The 21,083-nt window shown below is 35.5% G+C and overlaps 2 protein-coding genes across 2 annotated transcripts in view; both read right to left on the bottom strand.

Annotated features, from left to right (window-relative positions):
* Positions 1 to 13,884, bottom strand: part of LOC129742995 (uncharacterized) — a 35,277-nt gene extending 21,393 nt beyond the window's left edge. Inside the window, exons 1-2 of the mRNA XM_055734939.1 lie at positions 13,767 to 13,884; positions 928 to 1,032 (exon numbers count right to left, since the gene is read on the bottom strand). Of these exons, the coding sequence (XP_055590914.1) occupies positions 928 to 1,032; positions 13,767 to 13,884 (223 nt within the window). The remainder of the gene's footprint in view (positions 1 to 927; positions 1,033 to 13,766) is intronic.
* LOC129744120 (muscarinic acetylcholine receptor DM1) overlaps positions 1 to 21,083 on the bottom strand; it is a 303,267-nt gene that overhangs the window by 222,959 nt on the left and 59,225 nt on the right. The gene's annotated exons all lie outside the window — the stretch shown is intronic.

The following is a 21,083-nucleotide window of genomic DNA, read 5'->3' as shown; positions in this document are numbered from 1 at the left end:
GAATACAACAAAAAAGCTCAATGAAGAACGACCGGAACTTATATTTCATTTAAACAACGTTTTCTGAAGGCAGGACAACGAAATTAAATTTTGCGAGCCACAGAAACGAGATTCTCGAAATAAACCTCACTAATTACTGTTGCTATTTTTTAGATTCTAAATGTTCTGTCTGAGTTTATTTTAGATCTTTCAACTATGTTCATCACGTATTCAAATTACTGAAGCATATTTCCCAAAGCGGTGGATATTGAACCAAATAATTTTAATTAATTAAGATGCTACACAAATCTTTTCATTACGATTCAATTATTAAGTTAAAAGTCAAAATGAACTCGAATAAAGGGGAGGGTCTGTTGTAGCTTCCGAAGTTAACCTTAACAAGAGCTGAGGCATCTCATCTCATTTAAAAAAAAATCTCAACGGTAAACGATGAAAATGAAGACACTCACTTATTATTCTGTTATGACGCTTGAAAAGCAGATTTTTCACAAACATTTCCTGCTGTCTACAGCCTCAGGAACCCCTCTGAAAACACAAAACGGTTCTAAGGGACATAACACAAGTAACCGGTTGCCGTAGGGCAGGGAACGCAGGAAGCACACCTGAAGAGTGCCAAGTTCAAGAGTTCAAGAGAGCATGTGGAGGACCTCGACGTCGATTTCGCACGCAGCATGAATCTTTGTATACGTGGCGCGGCACGCAGAATATACAACGGATGCTCCCGCACGTAGCTACAGGAACGAAATCGAATTAGGCCTAATCGGATGGAAAAGCAAAGAGCAAAAGTGCGCTGACTTACCTTATCCGAAAACGAACCGAATACCTTCTTCATAATTTCCGTGAAAATTGGGGATGGTCCAGCCAGGCAGTCATCAGCCGGCACAAGATGGCGGTTCCGTTTCATAATTTACTGCCTTTTTACCCAACCTGAGATGCTGATGCTGCTGCTGAATGGTGAAAGAGGGGGTGGAATAATCGCATTGTTGCTGTTGCTGCTGCTGCCGTTGATGCCGCCACTTTTAGATCCCGAGGCTGTTGATGCCAGTGCAAATTGCGAATAATAAATGTACGAGATGCATTAGAAGCGTGTTGTATTACGCCTGGATACTCTCACTCACTATATCCGCTTTACTGACTGGTTCGGGCGATGACTACGGGACCGGTGCCTTAGAGCGAGCGGCGAAAGATATGGACTAACATTTACTATGCTAATAAATTAAATTTACGGATAAAAGCGTGAATCAGTGAAGGCAGTGCTTTGCCATGGTTCCGGTGGCTGAGCGCGATGCCACATACCATACAATCGACCTGTGAGCAATATGGATTAAGCGTAATTTGGTCTTTCACTTTGGGAAATTGATAATCTTCTGTTCCATGCTCCCACAGTTGGAAGTGTTTTATGGGGCGATTCTCCTTTACAATGCAGCAGCGAGTCACGATTAGTGACCTACACGACCTCACAAATCATCTGGTTTAGAAGTGATTTAGAGCAAGACTCAAAATATACAGTAAACATACCTACATACCTTCGTTTGTTCTGCTCAAAATTTTTTGAGTCGAAACCAGAGCTATGTAAAGACTCGTCTGAATATTGATAAAACCAAAATCAAACGATCCTCAATTAATTCGTTAATATTTTCTTGAAACTTACGATTTCGAATCCTCCAGATTATCCTTTCCCGTGGCCAGTCCGTCCAAATTGGTTCGTTCCAGATTGCTGCCGACTACTAAAAAATCCATAACAGATTGTTTTGGTTTCGTTCTCTTTTCGTAAATTCACCAAGGGGCTGAAAGAGAAGGAAATTTCCGAACTGACATTTCAGTACCGCACTGACGTTTTGGTACCAAAATGCCATTGAAATCAAAGGGGAACTGACGTTCTGGTTCCAAAAAGTCGGTACGGTCCGTTTGTATGTGATTTGACAGTTGCTTCAGTCCTTTGAAATTCACTAATCGAGAACAATAGGGCTTGGGCCTGTTAAAAAAATAAAGCTTGCTCTTCACTCTTACGTAGATTTCCATAAGAATGGCAGCTAATCGGAAAGAAATTGGAGTGAAGGCTATTGCATTCTCTGTTTAACGCATGAGAAATCGTATACCCCGGGATTGCGAGCGCGCCCATCGCCAATAGCGGTTGACAGTTGATGATGATCGATGACGCTGACAACAATATAAATGTTGTCATCATACATGCTAAACTCAGCCAACACAGCTTGTGGTTATGAGTTTCCCTGGAGTGTTGACAGTTTATGCTGGGTGGCTAACCCAGAAACTGTTAGTATTTCAAGAATGATTAAGAGTTGAAAATCACAAAACATTTCGTTACTGAACCATTGAATTCAACAGGTTATCGGTCCAGACACGTCTGGTGAGGAATGTGAGATAGCGTGAGAAAGGTACTCTTTTGAGATTTTTCGAACACTTGCGGTCAGCGACTCCAGGAGCATTCCAGCCAGTTAGAGGTCCAGAGAGATCAGCCTGAGGTCCAAAGAGGTCCGAAAAGGTCATCCAGAAATCAGCCAAGGTCCGAGGTAGTCAGCCAAGATGTCCCAAGCCCAGGTCCCTAAGAAGGAAGCAAGGTGCACCAGGAATCCGGAGGAACCAGCAGTCAAGGAACGAGCCCTTAATTTCCGAGAGTCCAGCCCGGGGAAGGCCGTCTTCCGAGAGGGGTACTTTCGATGCCGTCACCAGTTACGCTGCAGGTAGCATACGTGACTTTCTTTTCGACGGCCGGGAGGAGACCTTTGCAATATGAAAGTGAGGATTGTGCGCCGATTAATAGCTAAAAACCTCATCCACACCATGGTGCGAACCCCCGAGCAAAACGACTGCGCCATTCCGATAAATGAAGGAAACGGCACCTAGTAGCCCTCCGGAAGCGCAATTTACGCAAAGCAGGGGTGACAAGCAAATGTTAAATCTCATCTGTAGATGGGTGTTTTTCGGATAAAAAGTCTTGTAACTGTTTTCCTGCGTTTTTTCCTGTGTAAAAATTGTACAAAATCATAAAACAGGCAATGAATAACACAAATGGCAAATGCTTCAAGAAGTTGATCAATAAATGTTTTTTCTTAGGGTGACCAAATTGTTCAGTAAAGCAAAAGGTATACGAGCAGTAGGGTGGCAGTAAAAATGATCATGTCGAAATTGACCATATACATTCTGTAGATTGGCCCAAACTGACTTGAGCAAAACTTAATCGGCATCGAATATCACCAAAGGAGCTGCGGGTTCGTCCCATGGGACGAACAAGATTTTTATATTGTTTAAAATATTATTTTTACGACAGAGTTGGCAGACTGGCATCGGATAATCTAGCTGGTCTAATCGATTTCAATGTTTACTTTTGAATTTCCAGCAATCAACTCGGAAGACTCTAAATACGTGCGTAATGACATTCTATACGAAATTTTTCACCGAAAGTTTTAATTTGAACGATTAAAATCTTTTAAAAAATACCTAACTTTTTGCCAAACAGTAAAAAAAATATACAAAAAAGATTCAGCGATTTTCAGTCTTCCTCCCCTAGCTAAGGAAATCGGAAATCGGAAATATCGAAACTTTAATGTTGATGCCAAATGACTTAAAAATGTATAAAAACGTCACGATATGACAATCTCGAAAAAAATACAAAATTGGAGTATCTGAGACATTGCCGTTTTACGGAAAACTGATTTACCCCAGAAAGTCGGTTCTTTATATCTTTTATATTTCAAAGTCTTATGCATTTTTAAATTATTGTGGCAAAATTGGAACAAGATTGTGTTATAGATAAAAGATGACAAAATAAGAACAATTGTTTAACAAAATTAACACAAAATTGTGACAAAATGGTTACAAAAATTGACAAAGCTGTGACTGAATTGTTACATAATTTTGACAAAATTGTGACAAATTAACGACAACATCTTTTACGATTGCGGACGTGTAAAATACAACCTCTTTGAATTGTATTGATATCTGAACTACAATTGAAATTCTTCTCTGTTCTCTGTTCCTGTTCTCTCTGTTCTGTGTTCTCTGTTCTCTGTTCTCTATTCTCTGTTTACTGTGTTAATTTGTTTTCTTTTATCTGTTCTCTGTTCTCTGTTCTCTGTTCTCTGTTCTATGTTCTCTGTTCTCTGTTCTTTGTTCTCTGTTCTTTGTTCTTTGTTCTCTATTATCTGTTCTCTGTTCCCTGTTCTTTGTTCTTTGTTCTCTATTATCTGTTCTCTGTTCCCTGTTCTCTGTTCTCTGTTCTCTGTTCTCTGTTCTCTGTTCTCTGTTCTCTGTTCTCTGTTCTCTGTTCTCTGTTCTCTGTTCTCTGTTCTCTGTGCTTTTCCAATTTAAAAAAAATCTTATCACTCAACGCCAAACCCTTTGAGGTCAACTTAACCTATCGGAAAGGCATTGTTCATCTCATCATGGCACGGTGCTCCACAAACATGCCAAACCACTTGTTCCAATTATTCCGATATTGTGAAACTGTTTAGCCCCCCTTTGCCATCCACCATTAACCCAGACCGGAAAACAGTCCCCTCTTCCCTTCTTTTCAAGACTTATCTTTCGCTTCCAGATGAGACGGCTTACACGTTAAACCGTAAATCATAACCTCCCGTGTGGCTCCAGCCCGGCACTTGGGGCCTCAGGCATCAATCAGCGGATTTCTACACAACCACGCAAACTGAAGCAGCCCTCTAGAAATCTTCCTATTTGATGCCTGTTCGTACCGTAGGATGGAGCTGAAATGGATTTTGTTTTGATTCAATAAATTTTCAAACTCCAATTTCATTAAGAACGGGGTGTAATTGAGAATTATTTTAACCTTTTTTCTCGAAATAATGAGAATTGTTGGATAGAAATACTTCAATTTTTCTCACAGTTACGGTAATAATGTACTGGGTATCGGTACCAAATGGAAATTGATGTCACACATGCATGATACAATGAACGGATAGAAAACCAACTAAACCGACAGCTCTGGTTTGCGGTTAACTGTTTTCCAATCGAAGAGAGTTCGGCACAAATTGGTGCCAGACAAGATTGTCACGGCCATGGCATAAAGAGAAAAACAACTGCCAGTCAAATTACATTTCAATATTTGAAGCATTTCCTTCTATTTGAACCTTACACAATAACCAAAAATCTATGAGTTCGAGAATTTTATCACACTTTTTTTAATACAAAGAACCGAGTTTCGCGGTAAAAGTATACAGTTGTTTTGAATAAATTTACAAATAAAAAAACAAATACCGAGAATTCAGACACATTTGCCGATTGCTCGGTTAAACTTATCTACCACATTGGCAGTAGCCACTTTGCGTAATTATAGTCAATCGAGCGAATTAAGTATACTGAATTGATTGAAGCACGTGTTGTGTATCATGTTGAAAATTCAGTGATTTTGTTGTTCTTTTTAACGTGTTGGCCAATTTGAAAAAAATCGACTTACTGTTTAAGTTAGCTTCAACAGCAACAAAATGCATGATGTTACCTGTAAAAGAGAAAAAAAATAAAGTGTTAGATTTCTCGATATCATTTTGCAACTGGAGTATTCAAACTGCACCTAAATTTGAAAAAAAAAACAAAAATGTTATTTTACACAGTGTCGAGCTTTTTCAATTGATTTTTCATTGTTAAATGTTAAATGTGTTACATGAGGCTCAGTTCTTTTAAAAATGGGACAGTTATAAATGCGTGTATCTCCAAAACCTTTCGTTAGATCTAAATATTTTCTATGAAGTAAATAAAGGTAATCTTATGCTAATACATGAAAATATTTGAAAAAAATATATAGAACGGTTTATGTAAGTTAAATTCCTACTTTATTCTAGGTACCTCCCATCGGCCAGCGCACACTTTTTTCAGTCATGATATTGATCAGTTTTTCAAACTTATGCTTCCTCCAAACTGTTTTTTAGGTGGCTCAATTTCTGCTACTTTTCGGTCCAATACTTCTGTTTTCAAAGAAACTGAGGGGAATTTAGTGGATACCTAACGACAATAACGAAGACAAACCATCATGAAATTGAACTGAGTATAATCGGTTAGTATGGATCGTAGGTTGCGAAGGGTACATACAAGATTACTCTTTAAAGGCGTTTCAAAATAGTGAAAACCAAAGTTTTCGTTTTGAAAATTGTTTTTTTTTTCACAGGAACAGAATTTTTCAAATCATAAGATTTTAAACAAAACAACCAGCAACTACATTCTTCAATATGCTAGGGAACTTGCCACGAGCAGACATGGTATAGGATTCTGAAGCTGAAATCAGTTTGAAATAGGGTTTTTCGAAAGTTTTGTCGTTCATCAAAAATCATTAAGAGCTCTGGAACTAGCAAAAAATTGTTGTTTTTGGTTAGGTTTGAATGACTAATAACTAGGCATCACTTTTAGCTTATCGGAGAATATTTTTTGGACATTTAAGCGATATACACTTAGTTATTCGCTAATTCAAAATTTAAAATTCTTGTATGAGACTTGACTTGCCTGATGACCCTAAACCGTAATTGCCGATCATGTGCTTCTTTCCAATGTTTGATTTGAACTTTGTGGACATTCTTGACAGTGCTTACATACTTTTCCATCACTCACACACATTAATTCTTTGAATAATCAACGGTTTTGTCAGCTATCAATTTGATAATGACGAATTTTGAGGAAAACTATGCTATTTTTTTTCTTTTTCTCTTACATCGTAAATATCTCAAAAACGCGTAAGTTTTAAATTTTGGCAGAAAAAGGTCTGATAGTACTTTTCACAGGCAGCAAAATGCTGATGAAATTTCAAATGTTCGGTTACTAGTAAACGAGATATCATCAAACGAAAGTGTTCCATTTCTAAAAGAACTATGCTTACATTGAAGTGGATACTTCAATGAAAGCATAGTTCTTTTACCTCTTTTTATCTTAAGGGGGGGTAGGGTCTAACACTTTCAAAAAATCGATTTTTTTATTTTTTTCATTTTCTTATTGTAAAACATTTCAAGAATGTTGTGTCAAATTTTCAAGTCAATTTAAGCAAAACTGTAGAAGTTATAGGCATTTATCTCCTCCTATCTAATACTGTAAGAAAGCAAGAGCAGAAACTTCAAACGCGTTTTTCTCGAAAGCACATTTTTAAAGTCCGTGGACATCGTCATTTGAAAACTACTTATCCGATTCTTTTCAAATTTGGAACATATTTTCTACATATAAAATACCAGACCCCAACGTTTTTCTTTTTTGATTTTTTTTCACTTTGGGGAGATTTTAGAGGTGAAAAATGGCGGATTTTTAAGTGAAAAATCGTAGTTTTTACTTTAAACAGCCACAAAAATTTCATAAAAATATTTTTAAGTTAAATAAAAACGTTGGGGTCCAGAAAAACATCTATTAAAAATATTTTGCTCTGATTTTTTGACTTCAGATGATTCTGTGCTGAGATACAGTGTCCATCGCAAATCCTGTTTTCTAAAAGGCATCTTCGAAAATGCTCCGTCACCGGCTCATTTTTCAATATTTTTCTAAGAAAAAATTACTAAATGTTCTTTTAACAATGCTTTGTATAATGCAAAAAATTTGAATACATTTGTTTTAACGATAGCTCTAGAAAAAAATCGTGAAAATTGTGTTTTTTATACCCGTTAGACCCTACCCCCCCCTTAATAGTCATGTAAATTACTCAACCCCAGGGCCGGATTAATCATCGCACAGTGGTCAAAAATGTGAAAAAACTGATCTAATTGAAATGAAAATTGAAATTGAAAAACATGATCGTTGCATATAACTTTCTTGATTTACATTTTATCCTCTATGTGTCTTCGAAGAAATTTTACACTAGAATGAGCTTTAAAAGAAAATGTCATGATTTTTTTATTATTCCACCTATAAGTAAGATAAATAAGGTTTTCAAATTACCAGAAAAAAAGTTATGACAAAAAAAATTGATTTTTAAAGGTTATTTTCATATTTTACACTGTAACTCAAAAGATGAATGTTTGAGAAACTCAACGTTAAGACAAAGTTTCATCAATTTGAACTAAAAATAAGTTTGTTAAAGACAGCAAAGAGATGAGACTTATGGTTTAGAAGTTAAATTTTTTATCTCACTTATAGGGGGATAAATAAAAATATTTACAACATTTGTAGAGCTCATTTTACTGCCAAACTTCTTCGAAGACACCTAGAAAATAAAATGTAGAAAAAAAAGTTATAACCAACAATCACGTTTTTCACATTTTTGACCACTGAGCATCGGGGGGCCTGGAACAATTTTTCTTGGGGGACCCGACAAATTAAATTCAAATTCTTTGGAGATACGAATACAAGATTTCAAGAGTATAATTCGAACCCTGAAATCATATTTCATTCAGAACCACAATTCAGTGTCTCAAATTAAAATAATATCTACAAATCAATATTTGAGAAACAAATAATAAATGCAAATCGTAATCAATAATCATTTTAATTTATATTATCAATTTTATTTCAACTTCACATTTATAAATACAACAAAAAATCGTTTCAATATAATATGATGAAATTTCAAAAATGTGATACAAATTTTAAATTTCACATTAAATATTAGAAACAAAAAAAGTTTCAAATAGCCATTCTTAATGCGAAAAAATAAATCTGAAAATATCAAATCAGAATGATGAAATACACAATCAGTAATCCTTCAAAAACTGAGATGAGTTTAAAAGTTTCAACAAATATCTCGAGTTCTCAAAATTTAGAAAAAAAAAATCACAAAACTTGAAAATATCACTAAATTGAATCTCTCCTTGTATTGAAACAATTTGAGAATTCTCAATAGGGAAATTAATTGCTGTTAAAAATTTTTAAAATAAAAGTACATAAGAATCAAAAGCAGAAAAAATAGTTGGAAAAGTTTCATTTAGAATATCCAATCGAAGATAGAAATTGGAATGAAAGTTCAGTAAAGAATCTCAGTATGGCCAATAACAATATTTTTGCACTAAGATTCATACTTATACTTATGCTTATAAATTGAGCATTCAAGATAGCCCGGTTTTAAAAATTCAATTCCCATTGATTTTCAATTGTTTTCTTTAAGTTCTTCATATATTTTTTAATTTCAATAGTTTCCATCTTTTGCTCTAATAATTTCCGGTTAAAATTCAGGAATATTTTTTGTAAACCCTTTAAATCAAATTAGCTAAACATGATTTTTAAATTCCTCACAAATAACGGTAAAGTTTAAATTTAAAGCAATATTCCTTGCTATTGTGCAAGACTTTCGAACTGAATTAAAAAAAGGAGATATTTTTCTTTGCTCTACCTATTCCGTGCTACAAATCTTCATTCAAAACCCGATAATTAAGTATTGCCATTTGTGCAAACCTCGACAAAGCTAAAAAAAAGTAATGATGGTCGTTTCTAATGCCCGGTCCATGGTGATGGTGAAAACAACCCCGCCAAAGGGAAAAAATTGGTTCTGAAAAATGGGTGCCATGACTTTTGGTTTGTGGGGAAAAAAACGAAAGTTCTATGGGAGGGTCTCTTTTCTCAGGTGGGAGGGGCTCGAAACTATTACTAAAACCTTCCCATGATTCAAACACATAACTGTACCAAATTTCAGGCTGATCGGTTAAGCGGTGTGGATTTGTATAAGGTGCATACAAACATATATAGTCCAACTCATCTTTATATATTAAACTAGCTGATTTACCCGGCCTTGCTCGGGTTTGCAAATATAAATCAAAATTAGTCGTTTGACTTTACGAAATTTTGGTAGCTTTATAGCTTTATAAATTTATTATGAGAAAATTTTACCCATTCTGTGCCATGTATGTAAGCTTTGAAAGTTTTGTTAGTGTTTTTCAAGTTTTGAATGAGAATATTTACTGTGTTTCCCTTTTTCATATTTATGAAACACTTATAGTTATGAGGTTCGTATTCATAGCAATTAAAAAATAATTTCCCATAAATGCTTTTTTATTTCATCACGAAAAACATTTTATACCCACCCTTTCTTAAAGGAAGCTTTAATAGTTTTGGCTTTCTATTTTTTTGATCTTCAAATGATTAAACTATTTTTATCTTTCCCACCCCCCGTCTAATGAAATCTCTTTTGGAGATGATCTCCTCAGACGCTATATGCCAAATGCTCCCCCGTATGCTATATTCAAGTTTTATTTGCCCAGAAAATTCTAAGAAGGCTTCCGAAACTTGCCGCAGCTCGTGGCCTTCAAGTCTTCCAAGCTAACTGATAATGCACGTTAAATTTTTGAGTCCTCCATTTAGATTTCACGGCGGCTTTGAAAGCGTTGAAATCACAGCTCTCAACTTATAACTCTGAATTTAATTATTTTATCTTTCTCTATGAGGAATTTTAAAAATACGAAAATAGTTGGTTCTAAAAAGCTTGATTTTAAGGAAATAGCTTAATATGTTTTCAGCCCTCAATCCAAATTCATAATGAAGATAAATCATTGCATCCATACTTCACACACTGCATATTCTTATAGACTCCAAAGCCCTGCAGCAGTGCAGTGGTAGGGAGTACTTTGAAAACCACTACAATTCAAGAAAATTCATACTTTACAGGTTAGTTGTATTTTTCAATCCGAAATGTTAGCTCATTATTGCATCCAAAATTCTCGTACTACCGGTACCACGTGCTCTCAGCAGTAGAAGGTACAAAAAACACCCGCCAAAATTTCCCCTTTCAAATTATTAACACTCAGCAAGCTTTGATTTGCTTTCCAGTACACGTGAACTCTGAATAGTCGTTTCTTACGCCCTGCTCATGGTGATGGTGAAAACAACCCGCCAAAGGAAACGAAAATCGGCTGCCAAATGGGTGCCATGACTTTTGATTTGTGGGAATAAAATCGAAAGTTGTATGGGAGGGTCGCTTTTCTTAGGTGGGAGGGGCTCAGAACTATCACTAAAACCTTACCCTGGTCCAAATACATCTCTGTACAAAATTTCAGGCTGATCGGTTAAGCGGTGTCGATTTGTATAAGGTGCATACAAACAAACATATATAGTCCAACTCATCTTTATATATTAGAAGATGTTCTGTACGGTGTGCCGCCATGATTTACCACGCACTGGATTCCAAACTAGACAAATAGCTCAATTGCTTTTATCCTACATTTCCTACATGTATCGCATCAGAATGGTCACGCAATTACCCAGCTAACCAGAAATCGTAAAGCAGTGTTCATTGTAGATTGTATAAGCATCCAGTTTAGATTGGAATTGTATAAACATCATGTTGTAGCTAAACGAAGTTATATTTTATCGTTTATGGTTTGTATAGTTCATCACAAACGATAACATTTTGTTAATCGTATAGAAAGATCAATGAAGTTGTTTTGAATTGCAGTAGAATTGTGTAAAGCTCAATATTATATCACACTGTAAAATTAAGCAATCTTTCATGTTTGCGATCTATAATGACATATTATTTCCATGAAAGGTCGTACAGTAATTGTGAGAAAATCGTATAATGGAATTTAAACAATCTATTCATACATGTCATTCAAAGTTGCTTATTGAGATAAACTTAATCGGTAAATAATTGTTAATAATGCAATTTCTATGCTTAGTAATATCGTAATCATCTTATGTCAACAATTGCAAAAATTGGAAACCCTGGACGAATTTTGTTACAAAAATGAAGGCAGTTTTAATTTAGATAAAAATTATAAAAATGAAAAAAGTGGCACATACAGTCGACGTTTGCAAAAACATAGGCGACGCTTAAAAAAAAATCCGGTTCGGTGATAAATGATTCCAGATATGTTCATTGTAGATTGTATATGCATTCAGTTTGGATTGGAATTGTATAAGCATTCAGTTTAGATTGGAATTGTATAAACATCATGTTGTAGCTAAACCAAGTTATATTCTATCGTTTATGGTTTGTATAGTTCATTATATACGAAAATATTTTGTTAATCGTATAGAAAGATCACTAAAGTTGTTTTGAATTGCAGTAGAATTGTGTAAAGCTCAATATTATATCCCACTGTAAAATTAAGCAATCTTTCATGCTTGCGATCTATGATGACATATTATTTCCATGAAAGGTCGTATAGTAATTGTAAGAACATCGTATAATGGAATTTAAACAATCTGCATATTGTCGAATTGTTTAACAGTACACTTAATAGCTAGCTAAGATTGCACAGCGCTGAATACAATTATTGATTGTAATCGAATCGTCCATGAGATAGGTTAAAGTTGTATATAAAAAAGCGGCATCTATAAATAGATTTGGAGTCCGAAATGATGCAGTCAGTGGTACTTTATACAATCAACTGATTTTTAAACGGAACTCTCAACTGTACATGAACAAATTTGCTTGTTTGTATCAACATGAAATGGGACCGAGGAAGCATCGAAGGACAGGGATCGGAACGTTGTGAGATCGAGACTGAGGAAAAAGAGACACATAAAGTTGAATATGGTTCAATTTTTTTTCGCAGTAAACATTAAATTCTATTGTATTAATGTTCACGGCGATTCATAGTAAAATCGTAATAAAGGAAAAATATAATTGCTTTGGGATACAGTAACAATAAATTGTATAAAATGGCGAAGAAAGTTGTTTAAACCTCAGGCTACCTGCAAAAGGAAATTGTAATCAAATTGTAGGGCAGGCAATAGAAAGTTGTAAGTTGTACAATCCTAAGATTTTATGCAAAGCAAAATTGTTATCAAATTGTTGAAAACGCAATACAAAGTTTTATATTTTCAAGGTGAGCAAAATTTGGTCCGTATATTGCCTTCACTTTGGTACGTACAGGCTCATATAGAATATTCTATACAACTTTTTCAGATTGTACAAAAGTGTGTATATCTCAGAAACAACTGAAATATGCTATGCAGACCAAAATGTTCACTGGGTACCAAATTACTTATTGAAAAAAACTTGCCCGGCCTGGGTACCAAATTACTTATTGAAAAAAAAATCCCGTTTTGAGCACTTTTGTGCCCTTTATGTGACTTACCAAATCCCATCTTGAGCACTTGTGTGCCCTTTATGTGACTTAAGTCCCGTATAACGTACGTATAATCACTTTTGCAACTTTCAAGTTCGTTGAAGAGTACATTTAGTTCACTCTTGGGAATTGGGCAAAACAAGTCACATACAACGTACATATTGATCACTTTTGCAACTTTCAAGTTCATTTATAAGTACATAAAGTTCCTTAAAGGGAATTGGGCAGTTGATTTTCTTTGTCAGCCAATATGAAACTTTCAATGCCTTCATTCAAGTGAATATGTGACTTTTGGTTGCTTGGGTCGTTAAGCAACAAGCTTTCTTGGAATACGGAGAAATACCCATCCTGTATTGTTTTAGGATTATATTAAAGTGTATTGCTCCGGCAATTAAGAGTACGCATTTCATTTTCGAATGCTCTGGAGCTTGGGCAAATTTAGGACATCAACCACCTGTATTAAGTTCATTTCTATTTTCATGTGCATGTTTCATTTGCCGTTTCAAACTTAAATGAACTGTATCGTCTACTTCGAATTCGGAAAATTCAAAAATTTCCCGGCATGTTCCATAACGATATTCTGCTGACAAAAATTACCTTTCTCATGTGTAGCTGCTATACGACCAACTAGCTGACGTCCCAGCTTGTCGTAATTCAATGCAGCCAGCGTGAGTTTTGATGGATCATCTAACAAAGCTCGTTCATACTTTCGAGTCAGCCCTTTTCCCTCAACACCTGCAGCTCTACCTCGGAACCTCAACCAACCAGAACATTGACAGTGATCTATCCCGGGAGGAAAATCTGTCCATCAGTAGAGCTTCCTACCGATATCGGTGCTGCTGCTGCCGCTGCTCGTCATTCTCGATAGAGCTTGGTCCGTCCTAGTTAGGGGAAACTTGACAGGGAACGGAAACTTCGAACCATCGTCATCGTCATCGCTCATGTTCTTCCGCAGCAGCACATATTCTATAATTAGCAGCGTTGATTCGACCTAGCTCCACCAGAGAGGGTACAGACAAAGTTCTCCTGTTCTGCAATGCGGTGTGTTCCATGTGGCAAAATATGGCGCGTTGGTGACTGTAGGTTGTTTCGATGCTTTGATAGATTCATGCAAATGGTTCCAAGCAGTAACATGATGGATGAAAACTAACAATGCTTACAAAATTTTGTTAAAAATTTTCCTCGAAGAAGTGAGTCTGGAATAGCGAGTCTTAAATCCTGAAATCCTTAAATTAAAGATTAAATTTTAAAATGATCTTTTTTAATATGATATCTCGCTGACAAAAGAAGCTTGTGGATAAATTTTTAACCTCAAACTTGTTTAATCGAGGCTCAAACTGTAAGTTTGAGCGTGATAATCAAACATAATAAACACGCAAAATAAAAACAAAACGAGCTAAATTAAACAAGCCCAGTTCTGACCTAATTTGCCAATGCAATAATAGCAGTAATCAACCTACACCAACTTGGCCCCAGACGTTTGTGCTAATCTTTAACTTTCCGTCGGCTGCAGTTTTCAACTGATTAGACAGACACTTGTCTGAATCACTTTTAAAACACATCCGGCACTAAACGAGCAGTTGAATAGAGCCTACAGATGTGAGCTTTGGCAAATCGGATAAAACTTTGCTAACGAGCAATACTAAACACTCAGTTGAAAACATACAAACTCCATCAATGTAATTAGGAAGATGCACTCCCATGTCCGGAGACCAAAAGTCGTGTTTCCCAGAGTTCACTTCGACATCACATGGGAATATGAGGGAAAAAACTACTTCCGGTCGGGATTATCCTCGATAGGGTTCCATAAATTTTTTAATAAAAAAAAATCTGGTCACCGCAAGTTTATGTCTCTTGTGTTTTTTTTTTTGCATTTTGACTAACAGAAATTTTGCTACCTCCACAAAAAAATTATTACCGAAATGCAGTACAACTTCATTAGATTTACCCTAATCTGGCGTGCCTTCCTGGCTGTAATCAGGAAGAAATGTTGTTGGTGCATCCTATATGCAGCCAGCCAGCCAGCCCGGATGCAGCAAGGCTCCTTTTGCTGAGTTGGCATCCTCTAGAAAAGTGTAGTTAAGCACGTAACAGCAAACTACGTCGGTTTTGAGTCCGCCCTGATATGGTTTGGTACGGGTTGTGCAATCTACGGTACCTACTATGTGATACAAGATTGGCGGAACGTTGTATCGTACTTACCTACTACCTACATTTGCTTTCTATTTCCACCACATTTTGGCTGAACTTCATTATACTGGCAGGTGTTTGGGGTCGTCCATTTTAAAGCTGAAATGCAATTCGTTGTCGCATTAATGTAGCAAAAGATTTAAACTGAACTCACTTATTCTGAAAAACGCAAAAGTTCTGTACAATTTACGATCAAGCGTGGTCCAAGAGCTCGCTCTGGGAGGGGAGGGGGCGATGTTGGTTTTACATTTTTTCAACAAACGATCAATAAAAAGAACTTAAATATCTAGTAAAAAAAACGTTAATTTTGAAAAAAGTGAAGGGGATGGGAGTTCTTTACACTGCTTTTTTTTTCCTCAAATTTGATCTCATTGAACGAAATCAAAGATATTTTAGAAAATTTCAAACCTATAGGAAAATTTAAAAAACTAAGGTGAAGCAGAAGATTAAAGCAAATCTCAACGTCTCAACGAATGCAAAAAAAGAGAGCTGGACTACATACATACATACAAGTACAGAACTTTCCAAGCCGCGGTGAGCGGCAACAATCGACGCAGATTTTAAGCAATTTCCAGGGTTGGAGTTTTTCACCGGCAATAGCAATTTCGAAGTGGACGACAAATTTAAGAAGAAGAAAATGTCGAAGTTCGCCTCCAAATATCTCGTTTGGCAAGCCATCTTAGCCAGATTTGGCATCATGCCACTATTCTAAAAGAGTCCTGGAGTGCTCATTTTAATGGTTGTGCTAAACGTAAAAACTTATGCTACACAAATAACACACGACGTATTACAGGACACGACACTTAACGTTTTTACTAACGGAAAAAGGAGTTAAATTTACCTTTTTTGTCGACCGGTTTCGGGCTCGATGTTGCCCATCTACAGGACGATGTCCGACTCAGACCGACTGAGATAACACGCCAGTCGGCCATCGTCCTGTAGATGGGCAACATCGAGCCCGAAACCGGTCGACAAAAAAGGTAAATTTAACTCCTTTTTCCGTTAGTAAAAACGTTAAGTGTCGTGTCCTGTAATACGTCGTGTGTTATTTGTGTAGTCCTGGAGTGGTTTGAGGCAAATCCTGTCCATTTTGTTCCAAAGGACATGAACCCGCCAAACTGTCCACGGAAAATAATAAAAAGGTAAAATTTACCGAAATAGCAAGGTGAACGCTCGTGAAAGCCAAAAAGGTAACTTCTACCTCTTCGAGGTGAAACTCACCTCACACGAGGTAAAATTGACCTGAATCAAGGTTGAAAAAAAGGTACAATTCACCGAGAAAAAAGGTGAATCCAAAAAAGGTAAATCTTACCTCGTAGCGAGGTGAAGTTCACCTGAATTGAGCTCAATAAAAAAGTATAATTCACCTAGAAAAAAAGGTCAATCCAAATAAGATAAAACTTACCTCGTAGCGAGATGGAATTGACCTGGATTGAGCTAAACAAAACGGTACAATCATCTCGAAAAAAAAGAACTATTTGCCGAATCCGTTTATTGAGGTTAAGCTGTTTTGTCGTTCAGAAGGGAAGTTTTGTTGCGTGCCAATATGGAAAAATCGGAACAGAATGGTAAGTGTTTTCTTAGCTATTATTTAGTAGTGCTGGTTCTCATCATAATAATTTTATTTTGTTTCAGATCAGCCCAGCTTCGAGGTGTATTCCACGTCATCCTCCAGATATCATTCCGGAAAAGCCGGACCTGACTGGATAAGTCGCCATTATGGCACGGAAGAACGAGAAGCCGAATTGCCACGAGCCTGGCGAAAAAAGAACTAACCTCAATTATTTTTTTTAACAAGGTGATATATTTGAAAAATAATATAATTGTCCCTATTTATTTTTAAAATAAATATAAATTTTTAAACTGTGACCCAGAGATGGGCCTTGACTCAAACATTCAGTCAGCGAAACTTTTTTGTAGGGAAATGAATCCAACTGTAAGTCGAAATTTCAGGAACTAGACTAGATGAAAATTAATGTTGAAAATCATGCGAAAAAAATTCGCCTTGTCTCCCGGTAGGACATGAACCCACATCTTGCGCCTCTCCGGGGCCCATGTATTAACATTCTACTACAGGAGACAACCTGGCGTATGAAAGTTATACTGGTCGAGTGTCGATGTCTATCGGAATGAAGGGAATTGTTTTCCCATGTGATCATCATCATTTTGTTTGCCAATGAGTTTGTTGATTTATATAACCTTGGCAAAAATATTTCATGAAATTATTGAAAATTGAAAGAAAGCCTGCTGTTTTAAATGCTTTTCAATGAATTTAATTTTTTGATTTTAAAATGATTATAACTTTTTTCGTGAAATACTTTGTTTTTGCACAAAATGAAGCTTAAGAAAAATTATAAACAAACTTCATTTTAAGCCTATTTGAATTTTCTGAATGATTTAATGTGCAAAAATTTCTTTGTTCAATACAAATACCCATACAAAAGAGAAACGCGTTGCGCTTATTCAGGAAACTTGCGCAAAAAATTTCGTTTTGGACGCAAGAATACACAAAATTTCTACAAAATTTGTTTTTTTTTTTTTTGTTTGATTCGACAAATAAAGTTTTCAATGAAATTCAAAATAGGCAAGCTAAGTCTAAGTAAATGTATTCTACCTTTTTTTTTCTCAAGCTCGTTATGTGTTTTCCGACTTTTTTACTGGTCTGTTTTACTGTTTTTGTGGTCAGACAGGAGATTTTTAGTGGTGAAAGGACATTTTTGCATTTCGCGTTTAGTGCCGGAAGTGTGTATTGATGAAGTGATAGATATTATTCGAAGAAAATGAAAATATATGTTATTTACAAAAATATTCATTATTTAATTCGTATCATTTGAATAAAAACTAAAAAGAAATAAGACGCAAATAGAAGTCTAAAAGCATATAACGTAGCATCTATCATCACATCGCTTTCAGCTCAATAAATATTCATGTAAATAGTAGGTCAGCACCAATTTCTGAAGGGACTCGTTTACACATTTATTTCATAGCATCTATGTGAAAATAAATTTGAGAAAAAATCATACAGTTTTTTACGTAGTAATGACGTGCAGATTATTTTGCGTGTACAAACATTTCAAGTAATGCAACAGAAGAGCTACACGCAAAATAATTTATACAATAAATCTTCGAGATTTTCCACGTTAACTCAGAATTTGTAGTATCACATCGATTTTACGTGTGTCTTGTAGAAACTCCTTTGCTTGTACGTAGCTTGCGCAGAAATTTCGAGTGAAGTCTAAGTAAATTCATTTAATGTATTTTTCTGGAGCTAGGGATTGTACATTTTTCTTAGAAAAGGCAATTGTCAGCTAGTTGATTTTGTTAGCTGTTGTGAACAATGTTTTATCTGTTGACTAACGGAATTGGTTTATGGTAATGCTTATTTAAAATTCGGTAGTGAATTTTTAAAAGAGCTAATCTGCCAAATGTAAACAAACGGAGTTACCAGCTGGGTAAAAAAAAACTTTTGAAGTCCAAGATGTTGATATTTAAGAGTTATCTGAAGGATATTTGATTTTCAAGAAATCCGGAAAACAAAATAATATATCTGTTGAGAGCTTATGCAGCTGCCAAACTTTGAACTCGTTTTTATCGAAACAGTGATGTCGGCGCATCCGTCGTTTTCAAAATTCGATACCGTATTATTTGATGTTTGATTTTTCACCTTTTAGCAATCGCTGTGGATAAAAGTGCCCTTCCGTTGGAACTGGTAACGGATACTCGTTCTCTGGTAGGAGTCCTCACGAAGGACTGTCCGGATTCAACAGAAAACTAATTACGCAAGGTAAATTATACATAATCAGAGAATTTTATTTTTAATTATTAAAAAAATCAATTTCTAAAGGATTCTACAGAGAAAATCGCTAGCAAGAGGTCCCTGAATTGTGTTTTAAATACCAATTAAATGTAGTGTATAGTATTTGCCAAACTTTAGTAAAAACAAATTTTATTTGCCATTAAATTCATTTATTTTCATTTTACTACCAAAAGTGAAAACTAAAAAAGTAGTAGAAAAGATCCAAATATTATGTCGATACTAAGCACATTTAACGTAGCTTTCATCCTCATAACATTTTGAATGTACCATCAACTGGGGCAATATGCAACACTTTTCAACTTCAATGGCTTCTAAAAACTCACGCCCACAGATAATACGCAGTACGCCTAAAAACACCAGTTGCAGTAAATTTCTGGTTCTGTTGAAACAAATTTTTACATTTTTTCTACATAAAAAAATTCTACAGCTGAAACCATAAAAATAAATGTTTGGATGAATGAAATTTTAATGTTTAAAAATGTGTGATGCAAAACAATTATGTTCGAGCAAATGGAAACGAGATTTACAAGGCGTGTCTTTGATTTGCATTTTGTTGCATCTTACCCCAGACAGGTAACTGAATTATAAAAAAAATTATTGATTGTTCCAAAAATATTTTTACATAAACAGTGTTGTAATAGGATCATTTAAGCTGTAAAATGTTTTTGAGTGATATCATAAGACAATCCGGCAACCTGGGTAAAGTTTTTTACGGCATCAAAAAATGTTAGAATTTGTACATTTATTGATGGATTTTTTAAATTTTGAATGAAAATGAAAACCTTAAAATACTAGCTTAAGATGTGAAAAATTATGTCTATATCATTTTGTATTTATTTAAAGGAAACTCGACTAGGTTAAATAAAATTAAAAATCATATCAGTGCTGTAGCATACAAATGTTGCATCTAACCCCGCTGTTGCATAATGCCCCGTTTGTACGGTACCGACAAACGGGGCAACGGGGTATCATTGATCACCGGGGTAGCTTTGATCAACATGAAATTTTGCCACATAATCATCAATAACTAAGTCAAAAGGCTAGAAACCCTATCAAATGGTAAAGTTTGAAGGACATAATCAAAGGGGAATAGTGCGAGGACCTAGAGAATTGAATGAAGACAAAATTTCATTTTTTTGTTTGTAGTTCAAATTTTATAAGTAATGTTAAAACATTTAGCCCCTTAATTTATGCAGCATCATTCGATTTGAATTGTTCTTCGGCCTTAACACACAAACTGCCTTAGTTTATCAATTACTAGCATTTGTGAGGTCCTTTATGATCAAGAAAACTCGTTAAAACCGTCAAAATAGAGACTGATTAATGTTACCCAAAAGCATCAAATTCCAAACATAGACGAAATTCGAATTTTAAATCAAATTTAAAGTAGTCTAATAAATTTCTGCAACCATGTTCTACGTACATAGGAGTCCAGTACTGATTTTAAAAATAATAAACATGCCACATTTCCCTTAACAGAAAAAATAATCGAGAAACATTGAAAAAGTGATCAATCTTACCTCGTTTTACGGTACTTAGAATTCATGTAAGTTGTACGTGATGTTAATAGAGCAATAATTTCTTTTCGAGGGACGTTTGCTCATTTTATTCGTTTAAGTTACGTGAAAATCAATTGGATAAAAATTATGTAGTTTTCACATAGCAGCTAAGAACAGATTATTTTGCGTCTATAAAAAATATTAATTTGAAGGATTTCACGCCAAAACGACACGAAGCTGGCATTACCCTCTCAGAACTCAATGAAACTTTGTGTGTTGGTAATCCACCATGGGTGCACGGATTCACCGCAGTTTTATCAAAGTATGTTCCTTCCTGCATTCTTAAATTAATGGTTCAGCAAATATCAAATGAAGGGTGAAACAAACCCGACACCATGGCTTCGTATGAGCTGTTATGAAATGTGTGTTTGTCGTGTTACTGTATGTTTTAATTCTGGAAGAATATATCAATCATCTCCAACACTAGTTTAAAATTTATTAAATAAAAATTTAATAAATTTACAACAGGTATTCCGGCATCCGTGTATATACCTGGAACGAACGAGATCAAGTGAACCACCCTAACACTAGAAAGGGCCCAGTAGCAACATGGCGATGCTGCGCGCATTAACGGCG

This window comes from Uranotaenia lowii, chromosome 2 (genome assembly GCF_029784155.1).
Source record: "Uranotaenia lowii strain MFRU-FL chromosome 2, ASM2978415v1, whole genome shotgun sequence".
Taxonomy (NCBI): Eukaryota; Metazoa; Arthropoda; class Insecta; order Diptera; family Culicidae; genus Uranotaenia; species Uranotaenia lowii.
The sequence above is the reverse complement of the archived record's forward strand: the minus strand, read 5'-3'. Positions and strand labels throughout refer to the sequence as shown.